At 36.2% G+C, this 21,748-nt stretch overlaps 9 protein-coding genes across 9 annotated transcripts, besides 1 other annotated feature; 5 read left to right on the top strand and 4 right to left on the bottom strand.

Annotated features, from left to right (window-relative positions):
* Window positions 1-253: 253 nt before the first annotated feature.
* On the top strand, window positions 254-3,593 carry BEWA_006140 (hypothetical protein; the record flags this gene model as incomplete). The annotated part of the gene is made up of 2 exons (XM_004830814.1): window positions 254-808; window positions 843-3,593. The coding sequence occupies 2 exons, from the start codon at window positions 254-256 to the stop codon at window positions 3,591-3,593; spliced, it is 3,306 nt and encodes a 1,101-aa protein (XP_004830871.1).
* Window positions 3,594-3,616: 23 nt separating this feature from the next.
* On the bottom strand, window positions 3,617-7,172 carry BEWA_006130 (DEAD/DEAH box helicase domain-containing protein; the record flags this gene model as incomplete). The annotated part of the gene is made up of 7 exons (XM_004830813.1): window positions 3,617-3,946; window positions 3,981-4,304; window positions 4,338-4,705; window positions 4,741-5,017; window positions 5,052-5,327; window positions 5,364-5,645; window positions 5,679-7,172. The coding sequence occupies 7 exons, from the start codon at window positions 7,170-7,172 to the stop codon at window positions 3,617-3,619; spliced, it is 3,351 nt and encodes a 1,116-aa protein (XP_004830870.1).
* Window positions 7,173-7,300: 128 nt separating this feature from the next.
* BEWA_006120 (peptidase, S9A/B/C family, catalytic domain-containing protein) lies at window positions 7,301-9,658 on the bottom strand (the record flags this gene model as incomplete). The annotated part of the gene is made up of 1 exon (XM_004830812.1): window positions 7,301-9,658. The coding sequence occupies one exon, from the start codon at window positions 9,656-9,658 to the stop codon at window positions 7,301-7,303; it is 2,358 nt and encodes a 785-aa protein (XP_004830869.1).
* A 271-nt stretch (window positions 9,659-9,929) lies between these two features.
* BEWA_006110 (proteasome subunit alpha type, putative) lies at window positions 9,930-10,945 on the top strand (the record flags this gene model as incomplete). The annotated part of the gene is made up of 5 exons (XM_004830811.1): window positions 9,930-10,040; window positions 10,078-10,190; window positions 10,234-10,315; window positions 10,352-10,590; window positions 10,625-10,945. Exons 1-5 carry the CDS (start codon window positions 9,965-9,967, stop codon window positions 10,943-10,945), a joined length of 831 nt encoding a protein of 276 aa, XP_004830868.1. The 5' UTR covers window positions 9,930-9,964.
* A 15-nt stretch (window positions 10,946-10,960) lies between these two features.
* On the bottom strand, window positions 10,961-12,453 carry BEWA_006100 (tyrosyl-tRNA synthetase, putative; the record flags this gene model as incomplete). Its single annotated transcript, XM_004830810.1, has 6 exons — window positions 11,922-12,453; window positions 11,570-11,886; window positions 11,395-11,533; window positions 11,226-11,361; window positions 11,057-11,190; window positions 10,961-11,023 (listed from the first exon to the last, which is right to left on the bottom strand). The coding sequence occupies exons 1-6, from the start codon at window positions 12,411-12,413 to the stop codon at window positions 10,961-10,963; spliced, it is 1,281 nt and encodes a 426-aa protein (XP_004830867.1). The 5' UTR covers window positions 12,414-12,453.
* Window positions 11,365-11,393: a sequence feature (AT_rich).
* Window positions 12,454-12,534: 81 nt separating the features above from the next.
* BEWA_006090 (hypothetical protein) lies at window positions 12,535-13,624 on the bottom strand (the record flags this gene model as incomplete). The annotated part of the gene is made up of 2 exons (XM_004830809.1): window positions 12,618-13,624; window positions 12,535-12,582 (listed from the first exon to the last, which is right to left on the bottom strand). Exons 1-2 carry the CDS (start codon window positions 13,515-13,517, stop codon window positions 12,535-12,537), a joined length of 948 nt encoding a protein of 315 aa, XP_004830866.1. The 5' UTR covers window positions 13,518-13,624.
* A 248-nt stretch (window positions 13,625-13,872) lies between these two features.
* On the top strand, window positions 13,873-16,425 carry BEWA_006080 (5'->3' exoribonuclease, putative; the record flags this gene model as incomplete). Its single annotated transcript, XM_004830808.1, has 1 exon — window positions 13,873-16,425. One exon carries the CDS (start codon window positions 13,873-13,875, stop codon window positions 16,357-16,359), a length of 2,487 nt encoding a protein of 828 aa, XP_004830865.1. The 3' UTR covers window positions 16,360-16,425.
* A 344-nt stretch (window positions 16,426-16,769) lies between these two features.
* On the top strand, window positions 16,770-21,101 carry BEWA_006070 (hypothetical protein; the record flags this gene model as incomplete). Its single annotated transcript, XM_004830807.1, has 1 exon — window positions 16,770-21,101. The coding sequence occupies one exon, from the start codon at window positions 16,770-16,772 to the stop codon at window positions 21,099-21,101; it is 4,332 nt and encodes a 1,443-aa protein (XP_004830864.1).
* Window positions 21,102-21,191: 90 nt separating this feature from the next.
* Window positions 21,192-21,745, top strand: BEWA_006060 (hypothetical protein; the record flags this gene model as incomplete). Its single annotated transcript, XM_004830806.1, has 3 exons — window positions 21,192-21,236; window positions 21,277-21,480; window positions 21,515-21,745. The coding sequence occupies 3 exons, from the start codon at window positions 21,192-21,194 to the stop codon at window positions 21,743-21,745; spliced, it is 480 nt and encodes a 159-aa protein (XP_004830863.1).
* Between the last annotated feature and the right edge of the window lie 3 nt (window positions 21,746-21,748).

The raw sequence follows: 21,748 nt of genomic DNA, 5'->3' as shown, positions 1-21,748 counted from the left end.
ATTAGTGTAAAATAGAATTGGAATCATCAACAATTAAGAGTAAAGGTGCTTTTGAGAGCCTGATTTTTACTGTTGTGCCAAGCAAAATATGAGGTATGAACTGCGCAATTGTATAAATAATGCTATCCAATTAAATTTAACCAGTTATATTGATATATGTCCATTTTGCTAAGACAAAATAGGATACATTTTCAATAGAGGCACTAAAGTGCGCAACACTGATGTAGACCCAGTTATTAATCTGTAAAAGAAAATGGCTGAGCTACAACAGATAGAAATGCTTTGTCAAGCATTATATGGAGGTCAGCAGATCCACCAAAATGAAGCTCACAAGGTATTGATGCCACTATTACGTGATGTGCAAAAGTTACCAATTCTTCGCGATGTTTTGGCAACTAGCACAAACCTCCAGGCATTATTATTCGCCTCTTCTGGTCTTGTAACATTATTTACGAACCATTGGTCCCAGATTTCGGACCAATCAAAGAAGGAACTGCGGGAATTCTTACTCAATTACCTCTACACAAGGGGCCCTGAAATGCTAAACTGCGCCCCGGAAGTTTTAAGGCAGTTTATACATCTTTATTGTCGTATTTTAAAATTAGGTTGGCTGGAAGAAATTAATAATCAGCCGCTCATTTCTCATATAACTCAGTTTTTGTCTGCGTCCACTCAACACTGGATCATTGGTCTAAACATATATACGGATTTAACTCAGGAAATGCAACCGCAGATGGGAAAGCTTATAGCAAAGTTTAGAAGAGCAGCTTTAAACTTCAAGGAGACTATCCTTCCAGACATCTTTGCGGTTTGTTTTACTTTTACACATTAATATTTTACAGGTTACGATGCAAACTCTAGAACAATTCCATAATGGTACTATGGTTGTAAAGGATACTAACGAAGAGACTCAGCTGCTTTACCAGATTCTCCAGCTGTGTTACAATTGCTTGAGTTTTGATTTTATGGCGACAATGCCTGATGATACCTCAGAGGAACAGGCTACAGTTATGATTCCTCAAGGTTGGGATTCTCTTCGCTCTGATAAAATACCCAGGTTATTGTTTGAATTATATGCAATTTGTACCAACAAACAACCAAAATGCGCAGTTTTGTGCTTGAAATGTCTGGTTGTAGTTGCTGCATTACGTAAATCCTTTTTCAACAACGAAGCTGAAGCACTAGGCCACATTAACAGTTTTATGCTTGGGACATTGGAAATAATTCGGAACAAAACTGGATTGACTGATGACGATTGCTATCATGAGTTGTGTAGACTACTTGGAAAAATTAATGCAGCAAATCAGTTGAGCCAATTGCTCCAGAGTTCAGCATTTCCACTTTGGACGGAACAATTGCACATATTTACTCTAGAGGCATTACAGAATTGGAAGCATATGCCAAATAGTAAGCATTATTTACTTGGCGTATGGGCACATATGGTAGTCCCTTTGGCTTATATGAGGGGGAAAGCACCATGTTTGCTAGAAACTAACATTCTTCAAATCACTTTGGAGTTCATCTCAAGTCGCTTTGCCATGGCCGAATGTGTTGTTAGATCGGGAGATGATTTAGATTTTGAAAATCCCTTAGAAGATGATATCTTGAGGATGGAACAAGCTGATATTTTTAGTAGGTTGTGTAGATGCCAATACAGAGCTGTAGTTAGCCATGTTCTAGATCTTTACAAGAGATTGGATACGGGTTCTTTGGATCATTGGGGTGCGGCTATACGAGAAGAGAAGCTTTCTTGGCTGGTATTATTTTCCGGTGCTATGCTTAATGGGAGCTCATCGTTACGCTTAACTGGTGACGAATCTAATCTTACTCCAACATGCTTACAATCATTGAATATTGAACTAGCTGGCCAAGTATTTATGCACATGGCAGCAACAGATGCACAACCCACAGAAAATATCAAGTTAGAACTCTCGTACCTTCACTTTTTGGGACATTTCAGAAAGTTCTTTATTAGTGAACATACAAAAGGAACAATATCTGGCGACTCTAGGGAAAGATTTGCACAAGTTCCTGGCTGTCCTATGGGTATGGATGGTTCGCAATATTTATTAAATAAACTCATAGAAAAGGTATTTTTTAATCTACAACGTAGAGTTTCAGATGAAAACGTTGTGAAGAAAACCCTGAGCTTTTTTAGTGATTTATCATCTGGAATAGACATTGTACATTATGCTGATAGATCACCGCATCTGATCGTATCCGCCAGATTTATTTTGCAATGTGAAACTCTTCGTTTTGCGTTAGTTAACCATGCAGATCAATCCTTTAAATTTCTCTCTATAAACCAGTATGGGCGATATAGAACCATTTATTATACAATATTGAGTAAATTACTCCTATTAGAACTCAGCAGCGAGGATAACTTAAGCGAATCAACATGCAAATTCAATGCATTTATGGAATATCACAAAAATGTTGTCGACCAGTTATGGAATTTAGGCCCACATATGTTAGCATCTCCGGAATGTAAATGGACAATCATAGGATTAATGCGCGATCTTAGGGGTATATGCCGTTCATGTGTATCGGTTGAATCCTATCAAATGTTCTTTTCCTGGATAGTTAATAATCCTAGGAAGCATGGAGAATCCAGGCTCCACTTGTTAAAGAAAATTGCAGATGCTTGTTGGTCAGACCATGAGATCATGGTCCCACTTATTAAATGTTTGTCTGAAATTTTAGATAATAGAGGAAGACGTATTACGTTTGAAAAAACATCGGCGAATGGAATTTTATTATTTAAGGAATCGGCATCAATAGTTGTAAGTTATGGATGTAAACTGCTTCAACTATCCCAAGCTAGTGATTCCAATCTATATTCTACCGGTGAGGATAAATACAAGAAGATTTATAAAGGCATAACAGCTAATTTGGAAGTTTTAAACCATACTCTTGGGGGAGACTATGTTAGTTTTGGCGTTTTTGATGTTTATGGTGATGCAACACTTGACGACGTCTTGCGATTGGCATTTCAACTCTGTTTATCAATTCCCGTAGAAGATCTACAAGCATATCCAAAGGCTATGCAACCATTATATGGTTATTTGGATCTATGTACAAAGTTGTTTATGCCCCAAGTCTTAACATTGGAACCAAAGTGTGTTGCGCAATTAATATCGGCTTGTCAAGATGGACTATGTTCATATGAAGCATCAATTTCTCTTTCTGCAGCAAGTGCATTGGATAATTTTGTAACCTACTGTTTTAATGAAATGAACACTCAAATCACCGGAGGTGGTCCCAACCCTGTGCGCGTATTTTTGGAATCAGAAAACGAGTGTTTAAAAAGGGTTATGATATTAATATTTAACTTACTGTTAAGAGGAGATTCAAACAGTGCATGGAGTATCTCTAGACCCCTTTTAGGTTTGATTTTGTTGAATCAAGCTGAATTTCAGCAACTACCTCAACAGCACTCTCAAAATTTACCAGAAGACAAAAAGGAGAAACTCCAACGTTGTTTTGCTTCCCTAATGAACGGTATAGATAATACACTATCACATCAAAACAAAGACACCTTTACCAAGAATGTATACTTATTTTCGCAGGAGGCAAGGGTCTCGTTTATCTAATTTGCTACAAATAACATTACATGTTATGACAAGTAGAGAGATGGCGCAAAGACGATGTCACGTCTTATAGCAGCCGAAACTCTCTCGATTTTTGTGGAAAGTTCCTTATCCCCAAATATGTTCGCAGCTTGGCATATTTTACGACATAATTCATCCAACCTAGTGATTGCACGAACGATATGACCCTCCTGAAGTTCAGTAAGCTCCATTATTTCGTGAAATGGCACTCCTTTAGCCCATTGGTATACAACATATGATAATGAAAAGTTGCATAGAGCGCTAAATTCTTCGAAAGGAACTCTGACATCAAGACCCCTCTGAACTACATCAATCTTACTATGAATGCTCAGTACCTACATAATTGCTATTTGTTTCATTATTTCGTACCCTGTCTCTTGCCATTTGTATCCCCAGCGTTGGAGCGGGCGCTTCTTTTTCTGGAGCTCTGTCATTATATATAAAGGCAGAGAGAATTGCAGCACACTCTTCAGGTTCCAGATTCTTTAATAGATTCTGAAAAAGGACTTCTGTAAGAGTAATCTCATCACCAGTCGTTATAAATGTGGCTATCCTTCCTTTTGTGGTAGGCCTACCTTTCTCATCCAGGAAATCTAGCTGTTTCAAAACATCTAATTTTGATATCATTTCCGAGTATGTATGCAATGATTCATCTCTCAAGTTTTTGTTTATTTCTTCGATCTCACGCTTGTACTAAAAATTGTTAAAATGGTAAATAGAACTTACATTCACAATTTTACATTGAATTCCAAAGTGTGTTTCTCTCATGTGGCACTTTGTACATAGATTTCTAGAAAGCCTATGAAATAGATCCCTCTGTTTGAGTACAGTTTCGTAAAACTGCATAGATGTCTGCTTGAACTTTTTATTAAAGGATAATAGTTGCAAACGATCAGATTCCACTAGTTCATGAATTTCGGATGCCATCGCAGACAGTATGATTTTGTCCTCCTTATTAGGAACAGGTTTTGCTGTTGTTATATTATCGAAAATAAACGAGATGTTGTTTAATGAAACATGATCGTATATTGCATAGTGTACAGGACAATTGTATTTAAGCGATGTTGCGATATCTACAGCGAGAGTGCCATCATCTACAAAATTTATTTTGGTATAAATCTAGACAAACTTATAAAATTTTCTGGTAGCAGCGTTAGTACTTGAAACTGCACATCTTTATTCTCAAGCACTTTAACAATGCAACCATAGACCAAAGTCCCACAAAAAGTAAGCGAATTTATCATTATTATTCTTCCAGGCTTGAAAATTTGAAGGTTCTCTTTGTGATTCCACAAATTATTGTGCAAGTTTACGGCTACAGATTTTGAATATTGCAGATTTCTATAGTAGTCCTCTATGCTTGGCTCTCCATAAAAACATTCGATTTTTGGAAGTGACAATAGTTCCTAAGTGTTTATTTTGTAACAGAATATAACAAACCTGTTTCTTCTTAGAACTATCTCTTTTGAAAATTGGAATGTTTTTCATTTTTTCTCTTTCTCTAAATGATTTTAACATCATTTCAGTTATATTCATATGATCACGTGACTGTATTTGCAGAAGCATATTGTATGTGATTCTAAATCTGCTTTCTAATCTAGTTGATTTTTCTATCATCATAGCTGTCAAATCTTGAAGATCGGGAGGATCGTCAGAACAAAAAATATATACACTTCCAAATGAATCTAGACCTCTTCTTCCAGCTCTTCCAGCCATCTAAAGGTTTTTATAAATGAATGGTATTTAAGCAACCTGAGTATATTCTGAGGCAGTGAGATACCTTCCCTTTTGTCCATCATGCTTATATATGGAGGTAAAAACAACAGATCTTGCCGGCATATTCACGCCCATCGCAAATGTTTCAGTTGCGAATAACACCTTTATCAATCCTTTTGAAAATAATATTTCAACAATTTCTTTTATAATAGGGAGAAGGCCACTATGATGTATTCCAATTCCTCTATGCAGAAGCTTGATAATACTTCTTAGTTGTGGAATATTTTTGTCTCCCTCACTTATATTACTCAGTGATTCCTATTTAAATATTAAAGCTATTTGAAACTTTACCTTCAAGAATAAATGGATTTTTGAGCGTTCAGCTCGCGTATATGCCAAGTTTAAATTTGGCATTTCCTTCGCATATACTTCACACTTTGCTCTATTAAAACAGAATAAAACCACAGGAAGTTTCTTCTCAGATTCTAGTATTTTCACTAGTTTTTGTAATTTCTGAACGTGACCTTTAAACGTTGGTTTTTTATTTATGGTCGTTTTTATCATTTTAGAATATCTGTACATTGTATGATATGCATCCTTATTGAATCCCTTTGGATTTACAAGCAAAAAAAACCGATTATAAATGTACAAGTAGTGAACCAGTGGAGTAGGCCTATGATTTGTAACAACAATAACAACTTCCTTTTGCATTATATTTCCTATCCAATCAGCAAATTCACTATAGTTTGGTACTGTTGCACTAAGCATCACCAATTGTATGGTTTTTGGTAACATAATAATAACTTCTTCCCACACAACTCCTCTGCTTAAATCGCTGATGTAGTGTATTTCATCAAATATAACTACACCTAACTGAGAAATGACTGAATCACCTCTGTATAAAAGATTACGTAAAATTTCGGTTGTAACAATTAGACAAGATGCCCCTGGATTACAAGATACGTCACCAGTAACTATCCCTACAGATTCAGCTCCAAATTTCTTTTTAAATTCTCTGTACTTTTGATTAGACAAAGCCTTTATGGGACTTGTGTAGATCGCCTTTTCACCTCTAGTCAAGGCCAAAGCTATGGCATACTCGGCAATAACTGTTTTCCCAGCTGATGTGTGAGCAGAAACAAAAATATGTTTTAAATTTGTGAGCTGGTATATTGCACGTTTCTGGAAATCATCCAACTCAAACGGAAAATTGATTAGCATATTTTCTATTATAGGAGCAGGTGTGGTATTGTCCAAAATTGACCATTTTTTCCTAATATAGTTCTTATTCTCATCCGGTGGAGGAATAATGTAGTTATCATATTTTGTTCTTGGTATAATTTCATCGTTTGGTCTACCTTCTCCAGTACGTTTTACCGTAAAAATAGACTTATTTAGAGTGTATTCCGTATTATGTTCTTCTGGCAACAAACCACTCTCCGGAAGATCAAGAGAAGTCCCATGTGTTGATTGATATTCATCCCATGTTTCCAGCTCCTGTGATACCGGAGCTCCAATTTCATCTTCTGAACTATCTAATATCCCCTTATATATCTGGTTTTCTATATTTTCAATATCAATCCCCTCTGCATCCGACAGTTCTTTATCCAGAATCTCAAAAATCGATGTTCCATTGATTTGTTGCGATATAACTGGAATCCAGCTTAAACTTTCCAGAGCTGTCTCAAAACTGCTAGAAAACAAACTATCTTTGGCTGATGAATCGGGGTTTTTGCCATAAATATTACCGAATCCGTCATATTTTGAGTCTATATCATCTATACCAGAGATATTCTCTTCATCCGAGGTCCAGAAGTCATCTTCGTTTCCGTAAATATTTGCCATAATATCTAACGGAATTCTATGGCATAAAATACAAGCTTATTTCTGCGAGTAGCATCTGAGCCAACCCTACCTGTACACACTTATAGGCTAAATCCATCTTTATTCACATAAATAACATATAAACGTATTCAAGTAGTATTTGGGGCGATTATAGATCTGGTTTGTGAATCTTCGAGTAACTCATCCATTATTGCGATTTCTTCTGCGGCAGTGTTAACTGCGTAATCATAACATGGAGTACCAATATGACCGTAATCCGACATTTTAATGTAAATTCTATCACTGTTCAAAAGGGTAACGAATTTTGCTGAATGGTACCAAGGAGCTCTAATGTCGTTACTATTGCAATATATTACAATTCCCGGGCCATTGCCATGTCTAACATTACTGCATGGGCTATAGGAATAAACATAGTCTAAAACTGAGTAGTTCAGAGTCATATCTTCATTATAAGGATTTCCAAACTCTTCGTATTCCAGCTGAACAAACGGTTGGTTGGAACTCATTAGGCAATCGAACGGATCCATAAATGGTAGTTTAAAAATTATACAAGAGCACAAATCAGGTCTAATATTGTAGATGTTTCCACCTATAATCCCACTGGCAGAAGATACATTTATTGCTAATTTCTTGCGATGCGTTATATTTTTTGCAATCAAGCATTCTATAACATCCACTAAATCATAGAAAGAATTGTGTTTCATCATTTTACTTCCCGCATCATGCCAATTTTTTCCTAGTTCTCCACCACCTCTAACATGTGCAAAACATAGGACATATCCCATATCCAACAATGGTCTATGTTCAATATAATTTTCCAGATTCAAATTTTCACCGTATGTTCCATATACATAAACGACACATTTAAGACCCTTCTTTGTAAATTTTTCAATTTTTGTAGAATCTTTGTCAGAAGTGTCACCTTTCATGACCAAAGTAATTGGAATTCTGCATTTTCCATCTCTACTAGGCACGTAATATACTAGGGATTTTATAGGCAATCTGATCATTGGTTGTAACTCCGCAGACAAATCATTTAGATTAATATTGTAATGCACGCTTTGTATACCTGGGCATGTAAATGAAAGTTTTACATTGTCTGCATAGTAGTTTGAGTTACATTGTGGAGTAATTGATCCAACCTTAACTGGAAGATTAAGAGATTTTATCACACAAGTATTCCCTAAAAGCCCTTCTCTGGTAGTATTTTTAGTTGTAGAAAAAGTTATAATATATAAAAATGGTGTGCTCGGCGATTTTAACGAATATAGCACCAAATGTTTGTCAAACATATCAATATCTGTTACACAACAGTCAATTTTCCCTACAAAATTCCAGTAAGTTTCAGTGTTACTAAAATTGTCGACAGTGTCTGCAGAAATTCTTTTCCTTAAAGGTTTTAATGTATTAACATTCTTCATAGAGATGTATGAAAATTGTCCATTATTGTCTCTATGTATACAGTATATACTATTACGTCTATTTTCTAGAAATATCTTGTCACTTTGAGGTATAGGAATATTATAGAGACGAAGATTTGATCTTATGCAAAATGTGGATACCACTTTACCAAAGGAAACAATTCCTACGAAGAGGAGATTTCCATTCTTGCTCTTGTATAATGAAATATAATTTATGGGATTACTCTCTTCATACAGTAGGATTTTATTTGTCATAACCCCTGTTACTGTATTTATTAATCCAGAATAAAGTCTAAAAGAACGTTTTTGGTCATTAACGACCGTGTAAAATATACGAATATTTCTGCATTTCCTGGTTTGCGGCATAAAATGCAATTCACTAATGTTATCCAAGTATGTGGATAGTTGCTTTAACTTGCTCAGTGAGAAAAAATTTGCAACATAGTTATCATCTCCAAGAGGATCATGGATAACTCCAACAATGCCACCTTTGTAATTACAAATCCTGATATTCTTTATGTTTGAACTTCTGGGTCTATTTTTCAACTCTGCAAAGTCTATAACTAATTCATCATTTATTCCAGTTATATTCGGTGGTTCCGATAGTCTTGATTTGAATCTAATGTTTCCAGAACGTTTATAGTTCCTATATTCAACGTGAGTTCTGTATAGAGCTAGGGAATCTTTACAAAATCTGGAAGTCTTCAAATAGTATGCGTAAGATCCGATAATCTCGTAGTCGACATTATCCTGTGTAACCGCGTCATCAGAACATAATTCCTTTATCTTTCCTATTTTTTCCCGTAATTCAAGTGTTTTTTTGCGATAATTGTCCATATAATGAACAAACTTTTCGCATCTTTCATCATGTTCGATTTCCTCAATGTCTATATCACGGAAGTAATTAGTTTTCTCAGTTTTAGGGAGGAAATGTATATAGCTCAATCCATTTCCACATTTTTTGGATTGAGAATCCAAGGAAATGAACCTCTTCTGAATTATACGCAAACTGTTTGGTGCTGCATTTTTGTATAACCGTCTATACATTGCGTTTGACGACCACATCATTAATAAACCTTGGCATTACTGCATTTATAGTACGTTTGCAATAGAACTTTATTAATGTGCTTTAGGTGAAGTAGATTATGGCTAATGTTAAGACATCATGAGATACCATGCCCAGCGTACATGATACACAGGAACAGCTAAATGTTCACTGGTAACCTTTGACAGTGAGTAGAACATATTGGATTTATATGGGTCACAACATTAGAAAAAATAAAAGCGGGAGACCAATGGACTTGTCCCAATAATCCGGGCGATCTACACATCTATCACAGTTTATAATTTTGTTATTATTACTTATTTAAAATGTCTAGGGTATCACAGAGCGTGTACGATAGGCACATAACAATCTTTTCCCCTGAAGGGAAACTTTTTCAGCTTGGTACGTCCCATTATCGCTTAAAAACATCAAACTACAGAATACGCATTAAAGGCTGTGAAGAATTGTAATTTAACTGGTTTGGCTATTAGAGATGATTCAGCTATAGCTGTTGTGGCCCAGAAAAAACTACCTGCTCAACAAGGGAATCAGGTTTGATTTTTTCACTTTACATCCAGCCTTTACCAACATATAGGATGTTTTGTTGGATACATCTAGTGTTACTAGCATATATCATATTACTGATAATATATTGGCACTATTAATTGGCCTTCCAGGTACGTGTGTAAGTGTATCCATAAAAATAACCATAGGTGACTGTCTGAGTATACTCTACAAGGCAAGGCAGATTGCTCTTGAACATTTTTACAAGTATGGATGCAATATACCCGTTGGAGTTCTATGTCAGAGGATATCTGACATCAATCAGGTGTACACTCAACACGCCTACATGAGACTCCATGCCTGTACCGGGCTTTTTTTGTCCATAGAGGAGGATGAAGGCCCGCGCATCTATAAATTCGATTCATCAGGATGGTTCGCTGGATACAAGGTATTTTACAATTGTCAGGAAACAATTTTATTAGGCATGCGGAATAGGAGCCAAGGAGCAAGAATCCGAAAATGCTCTGGAAAAGGCTATGAAACGTAGAGGAGTTACAACCCTACAAGAAACTGTCAAATCTAATCTGAACGTGAACACTGATAGCCACAAGCTAAACGAAGGACCTGAAACCAAAGTTACGATCGAAGCTCTGAAATGCATGATAGATATAGATGCATTCACACAGGGACTAGGAGCTTCAAGCATAGAGGTAGCCATAGCTACAAAGGAGAACCCCGTGTTTAGACAATTGTCAGAGGAGGAAATCGAAACATATCTCACATATATTGCTGAAAGTGATTGAGCATATTTTACATTATTATTTTTTTGCTGCTTGGAATCCTGCAACTTTTGATGCTAATTCTCTGGCCTCAGGAATTGCCTAAAAGTAATATAAACCAACTAAAAACTATACCTGGAAGTAATCTCTGATGGGTTGCAACATCAAGTTCAAATACTTTGTAAGACCGTTTTTAAGGTCACCCGGGTGTAGAGATTCACTACTATAAGCAGATACCAGTTCCTCAGGGGAATTGAAGGTGATGTTTCCTAAATGTTGTAAATTAGGATCTAGTAAATCCTACCTCCATCTCTCTCCTTTCTTTCTATAACAACAGATGGATAACGCTTAAATACCAATTCGGTAAAATACGCAACACATGGGTTTCCTTCCACTTTACCGGGTGGACAAAAAGCCCTTTTAATCTTTGAAGCCACAGCCTGAAAATATTAAATATCATAAAATAAAAATACCTCAGCAGTGTCATCCATAAATATTGCAGAATCCGGATTGCTCTTTGACATTTTCTCTTGGCCTTCCAGGAGACCTGGCAGCATTTTATGTGAAAGAATTATAGGTTTTGTTGGAATCTTTTTAATTTCGCAATATTCCCTGCAACGGTGATAAATGCTAAAAGGATTACTTTACCTGGCCAGCATGTTTATTTTCCTCTGATCCATGCCTAATTGGCAAAAATCAGTACCAATGTAAAAGATATCAGCACACTGGGTTGCAGGATATAAAAGTTGCGCAGCTGGCTGATCATCTCCTTCTGTTCTTCCCAAGGCTTGTGAACACCTCTTCATTCTGGATATATTAAATGTTTTGCTAATGTCCATAACCAATCTCCAGTACAGGTCTGGATTCTTGTTAATTTCATCACTAGACCACAAAAACTTGACAGCGTTAGTATTTAATCCAGCAGCTTTCCATATATGGATAAAGTATTCTCCAACAATTCGAATCTGAGACATTAAGATCAAACTATTAATCTACATACCTTTGCCAAATCTCCACCAAACTTATTATTCATCATTGCACACCAATCGGCTATCCACATCACACTTTTAATTCCAGCCTTATTCAGGGAGTTTATAGTATCGACTTTGCCAAGTCCTTGAGCTATGTGCATCCTTCCAGATGGCTCAAATCCGTCATAAGAGAGTGGAATATAATCTTCCCTTAGCAACAATGGCTTTATTTCTTCCTTCTGTATACACTCTTCGGCTATACCTTCACATATTGCAGAGCGTTCCTCCAAAGATAAAGTACTATTGACCTTATGGTCCTTGAAATAGCGATTTATCTCATCTCGTAAACCATTTTTGATGGAACATGTATTTGGAATGAACTCTAAGTGTAAATTCTTGATGTGATGCCTATTTCCTGAGTGATTAAGTGCGATTCCACCATGAAAAGGTGAAAGGAACCTCTGAGCCATATTGTTATACCTTAGAATCACAAATTTCAAGTAATTTACGGAATTAAACATTCATTAGTTAATTACGTGGAGAATTTATTATTATACCTGGTATCAGGCACTAGGGATCACGAACTTTATGGAGTTGCCTTGACCCGTCAAAAGGTTTGTGAAATTAATCAACAATTACTGCCTATAATTGGAAATGAGGCAAAAATTCCTTCAACTTTGCTACAAGCTCCTGTAGAGGTGTTATAATAGAGAACAAGAACAAACCTGAACACGTTGTTCTTCAGAATCCACGTCCGGAAGGGAGTAAATTAGGGATTCCAAAAGTTCAGCATTACCTTCACTGGTAGTTAAAATCTCCAGGCATCTATCTATTGGTACAACTGATATTCCTGGTAAATCCTTGATTGCATTTTCAATGTCAGCCATTGATATTTCCGACTTTTGTATTTTTGCTGCTTCTTTTCTCAATCTTTCTTCTTCCTGTTCTAGAGACAAACGTAGTGCCATATACAACTGTGGGTCGACTTCTGGATCAACACCAAAGTCTGCGAGATTTTGTGAAAATTGGCCACTACTATCCGTATCCCTTCCGCTCAATATTGACGAACTCAGGATCGTATCACTCAACAAATAGCCAGATCCTGGTTTACAACAGAGATAATTACTTGTATTGTTATTATTGACGGCTGAATGCAAAGCCTTTAGTTTTTCCTCGGTTTCTGAGTGGTTTGACAGATTTATTATATCCAATATAACATTATTTTTCTTCAATAATTTTCCAAGGGTTATAAAATGCTTCACAGGCTCTAGTATAGGACTGGCCACAAAGCAAATTATTCGCTGTTGTTGTGATTTATTCAATCTGTGTTTAAGTGCCAACTGTGCAGTTTGTATCCCCTTGATAAAGTCAGCCTTTGTTGAGGGCATTATGGTGTGTAAATCAGACAAAAACATTCCTAGATCGTTTGATGGCGCCGTTAATAGTTGCGATCCTTTATGTGCGAGACATACAATTCCAACAGAGTTTTCAAATTGTTCAGATAGCTTTGCACTTGCTATCAATCCTACAGCATCTATTTGAGCGGCCAAGCGAGTAGGTGCGAAATCACCATTCCTCGAATATTCTGAATTATCTATACAAATAAGTGCTGCTTCAACTACCATTTTCAGCAAAATATAACAATCACATCATATCCATGTGCAGGTATTTTAAATAATAATCATAGTTGTTAATTGTACCATAAATATGAGAAATTGTGCACAATTGTTATGGTATGTTGAAGTTATTTCTGCAACACACCCTAGACGTTGTGATGCTCCATCCAGTCCTACCGCCGACAATATAAATCTCCCGAACTTGTGGATAGTTAAAGGTTATAATTGATTTATTATCATTAAAGCGGGTTTATCATTTCAAATATAAGCTTGTTATCGTTCCGAGAATCGTCGATTATGATTTAAGATTCTACAGGACGCTTTAAAAATCAATTCAGTCTTTATAATCTCTAACATTTGCAAGATGGGAGTTCCTACATTCTATAGATGGCTATGTAATCGGTACCCCCGCGTACCAAAGGATACCATTGATAATTACAAGGAAACAAGCATAGACATGTCAAATATAGAAACCATAGGAGTAGATTTGCTATCTCCTAATCCTAACGGGGAATTTGATAACCTTTACCTTGATATGAATGGTATAATACATCCATGTTGCCACCCAGAAAATATGGAACAACCGGAGTCCGAGGAAGTTATGTTCGAATGTATTTTCGACTATATAGATCGAATATTTTACATTGTTCGTCCAAGAAAGATAATGTTCCTAGCGATAGATGGCGTTGCTCCAAGAGCAAAAATTAATCAGCAAAGGTCGAGAAGATTTAAATCAGCTGCTGATGCCGATCTTGAGGATGAAGTGTACAACAAACTTGTTGAGGAGTTCGGGAAGAAGAAGGGCGACATACCAATACGTAAGGATAAATGGGATAGTAATGTAATTACACCTGGGACACCCTTCATGCATGAACTATCCAAGAGGATTGTAGACTATATCCAGGATAGGATTGAAAAGTATGACGCATGGAAAAGAATAACAGTGATATTCTCTGATTCCGGTGTGCCAGGTGAAGGAGAACATAAAATAATGAAGTTTATTCGCAACCAAAGACACGCTCCAAATTATGACCCAAACACAAAACATGTGTTACATGGTATGGATGCAGATCTTATTATGTTAGGTCTTGCTACCCATGAAGTTAATTTTTTCATCTTGAGGGAAATTGTTACCAATTTTATAAATTTCAAACCAGAAGACAACGTTGCAAATCAGATTGAACAAGCAAAATCTGTCGTACCAAAAGAAAAGCCAACGTCCAGCCACCAACAGTATATTTCCCTTATGCGTCAATCCTGGAAACCTATGCAGTTTTTACAATTACCAGTTCTTCGTGAATATTTGTCCTATCAATTGCATTTTCCTAATGGTTGGAGGGACAGGGAAGGGGTTATAGACTTTGAAAGATGTGTTGATGATTTGGTTTTGATGTGTTTCTTCTGTGGAAATGATTTTCTTCCTCACTTACCATCAATATCCATTACTGGAGGTTCAATTGATCAAATGATTCTCTTGTATCAAAAAATACTTCCTGATCTTGGTGATTACCTCTCTAACGAAGGAGATTTAAATATGCCACAAGTCGGCTCATTCGTTTCATATTTGTCAAAGATTGAAAATCAGGTATTTAAACAAGCACAAGAACATAAAGAACGTTACAAAAGAAAAATGCAGCAAAATGGAAATTCTGAAATTGCCCAGTTTGGCAATGTAAACAAAAATAGGAAATTAGATGATGGCTCCGCTTCCGTAGAACCGAAAGAAGAGGGATATACTGAAGCAGAATTCAAAAGACGTCAAGAAGAAATATTAAAACAAGAGCGTACGGTAGAAGATCCCAAAGAACCAATAGACTTATCGCTGAATGATCCAAAATTGTGGAAAGAGGCATATTATAGGGAAAAATTCAATTTAGGTCCAAACGATGACGTCACTAGTCTAGTTAATAATGTAGTATTTCATTATGTTGAAGGTTTAGCTTGGGTATTAAAATATTATTACCAAGGATGTGTTAGCTGGGGATGGTTTTACCCTTTTCATTATGCACCTTTTTGTTCAGACTTGAAGTTTGAAGGTCTTGATATTAAATTTGAACTCGGAAAACCGTTCACCGCATTTCAACAATTAATGAGTGTCATGCCCATAAGATCATCGCATTGTCTTCCTAAAGAATTTAGGGAATTAATGACAGATTCGAATTCTCCGCTAGCGGATTTTTATCCTCTAAAATTTAAAGAGGATCCAAATGGAAAGCGCTACAAATATCAGTGGGTTGCATTACTACCCTTTATAGATGAAAAAAGATTGTTAAATATTGTTGAACCAATTGAGAAGAGTTTGTCTAAAGTTGACAAGGATCGCAATGCTATATCAAAGGATTTGATCTTTATGGATAATAGAGAAAAATCCAAGACCTTGATTGGTAACATTGAAGATAATGGTGATAGGTCTTATTTTACATCTATTTGTGATAAAAAGCATAAAAGTCACCTATTGAAAGGTGCAATACTGCCTCAAAAACGACTGAGAGTTGAAGATGTAATGGAAGATCAAAGGAACAGAGGGTTCAATTGTGAGATAGCAAAAAGAATGATTCTAAATGTTTTAGACATTAAGCAGGATGAATTCAACTCTGGAGTATTGAGAGATACTGCGAGAGATTATCATCAATATCATAATCAGTATCACGCCCATCAGACATTACATCACCCTGGCAAATATTTTAACGTTTCTCAGCAAGGAGGATACCAAGGTCAGCTACAAATTCCTCAAAGAACAGTGCCACCTTGGCATACCATGCCAAAGGCACCTCAGCCGCATCCTTCCAACTATTACCAAGTTCACTATAACGGTCCAAGGGACAAACGCCCAAGGACTGGATTTAACTGATTTCCATATACACAAGTACATCTTTGTGGTCTACGTTATTCTAAATTTGTGAAGTGTTATCTTGGTAAGTTTAGGGGGGAGCACCGAGCGCGTATAGCGGATCTGTAGGTTCCCATTTTTGTTGTTTCAGACAAAATACACAAACACCTTCTCTCTAAACTGTCATTTATAGACTGTACCCTTAAAGTTTGTATTATAATTGTTATAAGATGAAGTTAAAGGGTTAATGGGTGTGAATGATAATTCAACCAATACACATTAAGGGAGGCAAAGAATAATAAGTTACTAATTATCCAGGAATTATGTAAAATCAGAAATAATTGGTGTAAATTGGCCAGAAATGTGAAGTATAACACATTACTTACATCCCGCTCAATATCTACCTAAAGATATCGCTATAGCTTCAGAAAATGGATACAGAAACTAGGAATCTTCGTCACTTTGAGATATCTGACAGCCTAGACTGGCACGGCGTTCTACGACCACCTGGCCCAGAGGATACTATGAGACTGGATGCTTCAGAGGCTGAAGATCCGGAAGGTTGGACAGAATCTGACGTTTTGAATGCAATGAAAACAGTAACTGATATTGTTTCAGATGATATTAGTAACTGTCTGGAAATTTTGACCACAGATGTTTTTAATGCAGCCTTTAATCTGATTAGATACTATCATAATATGGATAAGAAGGATCAAATATCTTTATGCCAAATCTTATCTTCACTTTGTGATAGAATACAACGTATTGTAGATTGCGTGCCACCTACTCCTTATACATCTGCTAATGAAACGTTGGACAACGTCTACTATTCTGGGCTAGAGAGGAAGATTTTATCGTTCAGTGATTCTGACATTCCCACTGATGCAAATGAATCTGGTGACTTGCCAGTTAAACCTAGAGAAGTTGGCTTAATTATGCGTTCTCTTATTAATGTTATCATCTTTTTGGTTTCAATGTGCCATAAAATTGCCCTAGATCCACCAAATGAAGATGAAGAAAAGGCTTCCTTGACATTAGGGTTATCTAACAAACGAGGTAAAGGTTCCAAAAAGAAGAAGGATTCCATCATAAACACTGTAGCTATCAATCAGCTGGTTGAGGCTATGCTGAATATTACAAAAATTAATATGATACTACCATTTTCTGGTGAATACAGTGGAAATGGTTATCCAAATCCTTCTATGCTACGTATGTTATTTCAAACCATGTTGGCTACTATTGCTCTGGAACATAAATTTGACAAGATTAACGTAGCCGTTGCTAGAATGATGAAAATACAGTTCTCAATCACTGAATCCAAAGAAAGCACGACTCCCACGTCTGTACAAAATCTTAGCGAATCAGCACGAAGTAATACGGAGAATTCCACAGAAAATATCCAAAACTATGAATGGATTACTATGCTTATGGATGAAATTAAAAAACCTCATTCTATAACAATTGTGGATGTTCTAGAACTTGTAAAGGATACACAAATACCGAAAATGATTATAAATGAAACTATTTTCAGCGCCAAAGATAATGCATTATTACATTCTGCAAGCTCAAATCAACTAATGAGTGCTTCTGTCCAAACAGAATTTACCAATATTGGACTCTTTATTGAAAAAGTTACAAAGAAAATTCCAGATGCTATAATTGTCAATATTTCAGATATGAAACAGCTTTTCTCTATCCCTTCATATTCTTTACGCAAATCAGTCCTAGAGTCTATTAAGATGTTGATTATTCTGTCAAAATCAGATGATGAAACAGAAAACGGTGATTCAGATATTGTTAAGGAATGTACCAAACAGAGAGAACAATTGTTTGATATGGTGTTTTCAAGGCAATTTGATACTTATATGTATGCTAGAGCGTATGTGTTAAAAATCGTAATCGACTTGATTGAGTGCGATGCACTCCCTATTAGGATGTATAACATTGTCTGCTCACTCGCCTTATCAAGACTAATGGATAGAGGTGCACAAGTTAGACAGCGTGCATTGTCACTCATGTCTATAGTTATAAGCGATGTTACCAATAAGAAATTTCTTGTTTCCCTAAACGTATTGGAACTCCAAAAAGAGCTTGATATGATTAACTCCAAACTTGGAAAAGTCGAAATGTTAGATACAAATCCTGAAGTGGAAAGTTCAGAATATAACGAAGTAGATCGAAAAAACACGTTATTCGAACTTACTCAAGATTTTGGTGCGCTTGAAGATGGAACAGCACTAAAGAATTTGAAAGAAAAGTTAGAAATAGCTAGAGAAATGTACACAGCAGCTGTTGAAATTGCCGAAAATGTAATAACTTCAATCGATATGGCAAAAAAAATGTTGAAGTCTCCAACGGAAATTGATCAAAAATCGGCTATAAAGTATATTGCAACTTGTCACCTTTTAGGAATAACAGTAGCCACAGAGATATTACCATCTATATGGGAATTATCATGGGCTACAAACCAAAATGTAGTAGATGCTGTGTTAAACGAATTTAAAAATGTATATTTCTACTCGGATGATTATATTTCCGTCGCAAAGCTCCTGATAAAACTAGTTTCAAACAGTAATTTAGGATGTTTAGCATCCATAGAAAAAATTTTAGAGGTCAATGTAGGTAAGGAGACACCCTATTTTTCTAATATGGATAAATTAGTAACATCCCTGTTGACGATTGCTGTGGCTCCAAACAACATAATTGGACGTGATTCGACCCCTATAATTGCTCTTGAGATTGTTCGCCTGGTTTTATGGTCATGTAGAGGCAAAAAAACAGAGGAATTTGATTCTATGAGGAATTTTGATAAACATGCCTCTGTAGTTAGGAACATGTTTAAGTCGTCAATCATGTGTGATAGTGATGTATTCGGGGAATTATGCCTAATATTAACAAACTCAACTGTTTCTCCTACAATGAGTGAACTTTCTGAATATGCTTTTGGACTATTTGTAGATTGCTTTGGATCTATGGATGACGTCTGGTTTAAAATATGCCAGTGTGTAATTGATCTAACATTCACACATTGTAAAGATCCTGAAGTGTTGTGGTCAAAATTCATCATAACACGTTTAACTGAGATACTTAAATGTGAGCAAGGAACGAGTTTGAGAAAAATATCGCAACTTATTTTTGTGTGCGGGCATCTGGCTATTCGAACTGTTATTAGTGTGGATAAACTACAAAACGATCTCAAGAGTTCGAGGTCAAACTTAGAATGTATGGAGGGTGTAACCACTGTCAATGATGCTTCGAATAACATGGGTATGGTTACAAAGGATGAAAAGGAACGAGATATATTTGAAAACTTGTGCGAAAATAATATTGTTTGTTCTAACCTTTTGGGTGAACCCATACTGAAACTTATTATAACTAGCCTACATAATCCTCAACTTTTTATAAACGATTCCATTGGTAGTGTTTGTAAGGAATCGCTTGTAAAAGAGATAAGTGTACTTAAAACAGCTGTCACTATAGCAATTTGCAAGTATGCTACGGTGTCAAAAAAATTCTGCAATGCGGTATTTACACTAGATTCAAACTGTACAATAATAAATGTAATCATTTCTCTATTGCTAAACAAAAGGCTAGATCCAGATATTGATGCAAAATCTCTTAAAAATATCAAAGGTACGTATTACTACTCCAAAGAGTCTGTTTCATCAACATTAAGATCAACTCTGCTAATTTGCTATGGAGATTTGTTGTGCCGTCATCCAAATGTTCTAGAACCTTGGAATGATCAAGCATTTCAATTGTTGCTAGATAGTGATGAAAAGGTCAGGGAAACAGCAGTATTGGTATTTACACACTTGGTTATGAATGACATGGTAAAACCAAAGGGAAAATTGTTGGATGGTATGATGTTTTTGACATTAGATAAAGTTAGTAGAATATCAGAATGTGCCAAACTTTTTTTCCATGAGATAGACAAGAAAAATCCAAATACCATATACAATTGCTTCCCAGAAATGATAGCAACATTAGCTAGAAATAAGAGGAACCAACCCATCTCCAGAAACCTCAAGATATTAAACATGCTTTTTAATTTCATCAAAAAGGATAAGCATCATGAATCCATTGTGGAAAAGATATGTACACGTTTACAATCCACAGATGCTAATAACAAAAGTGCATTATGCATCTACATAAATGTACTCCTCAAGATTAATTACGACGAAAAGTCGCTCACAAAACTCAACAAATCTCTACACTTGTTGAGACACTTACTCTTCGAATCCCAGCCACTCTTAGCAACTATATACCTGATACATTGCAAGATCAAATCCACGAACATAAAGGCTACGAAGAATACTGAAAGTTCAGCAGATCAAAATGGCGAAGATATTGTCACCAATCAACCTGATTCTAACGTAATCAAGGGACTAGCTGATGAGCTTATGAGTAAAATTAACGCAATATTTGGGCCAGGAAGGGCCAGCTATATCACAAAGGCTACTTCAAACGCGAATCAAATAATTGCCGAACTCGAAAAGGATCAAGACATTCCAAATCCAGACAAAAATTTGTATATCCAAAACTTTGGATACGTTACAGTAGGTGCAGACACTGGATTCAGCGATTACGATGAAGATGACAATCTAACCCATTTGGACCAACAGATTAAACAACAACTCACTATCAAAGATGAACCTAAACTCGCTCGGCTCGCCAGCAAATCACGTAGTATAGAGATCTCCACAGATAAGGAAGTAAATGTCAAAAGACCAAACAAACGACATAAGAAAACAAAAAAGTAAATATATCACACTCTTAAACATTCCCATTAATACCTACATCTATGTGTGTGCAACAACGGGTCAGCCATTCGACAAATTTGCACGTTCACCATGACTGACTCGGAGGATAGTCCAAAATCGTCCAGTAAGAAAAAGGTTTGCTCTTTAGACTAATTATAAAACATGTGTAACTCAGGCGCAAAAAAAAACCGCGAAACCAAAGGCGAAAGCCAAGGAAACTAAACCAAAAGCAAAAAAAGAGACTAAAGTCAAGAAGGAAACGAAAACTAAAAAAGAAACAAAGGCCAAGAAAGAGGTAAAAGTCAAAAAGGAGAAGGAAGTCAAATTAGAAGCTGGAGCATTTGACAAACCCGGTCAAAAATTTGTTACACCACCTCAGGCAAGTTTACATTCTACATAAACAACTTTGTTAGGGAGACGGAACTAGAGGGTTCTATGAAAGTCTATATCAAGAGAACCCAAATAGCTTAATCGCAATCAAATTCTGTGTCGAATACGGAATATTCGGAGGGCAAAAACACAATGAAATCCTAGACAAATATGTGGCATTACAGAAAAACGGCCACTTAAAGGGCACTGTCGGCGCAATAAAACCAGGAGCGGTCACGTTCCTGGAAAAACTAGGATCTAAACATGTAAAGTAGTGC

The sequence above is a fragment of the Theileria equi genome, chromosome 3 (assembly GCF_000342415.1).
Source record: "Theileria equi strain WA chromosome 3, complete sequence".
Classification (NCBI taxonomy): domain Eukaryota; phylum Apicomplexa; class Aconoidasida; order Piroplasmida; family Theileriidae; genus Theileria; species Theileria equi.
This window is presented reverse-complemented; position numbering and strand designations above follow the sequence as displayed.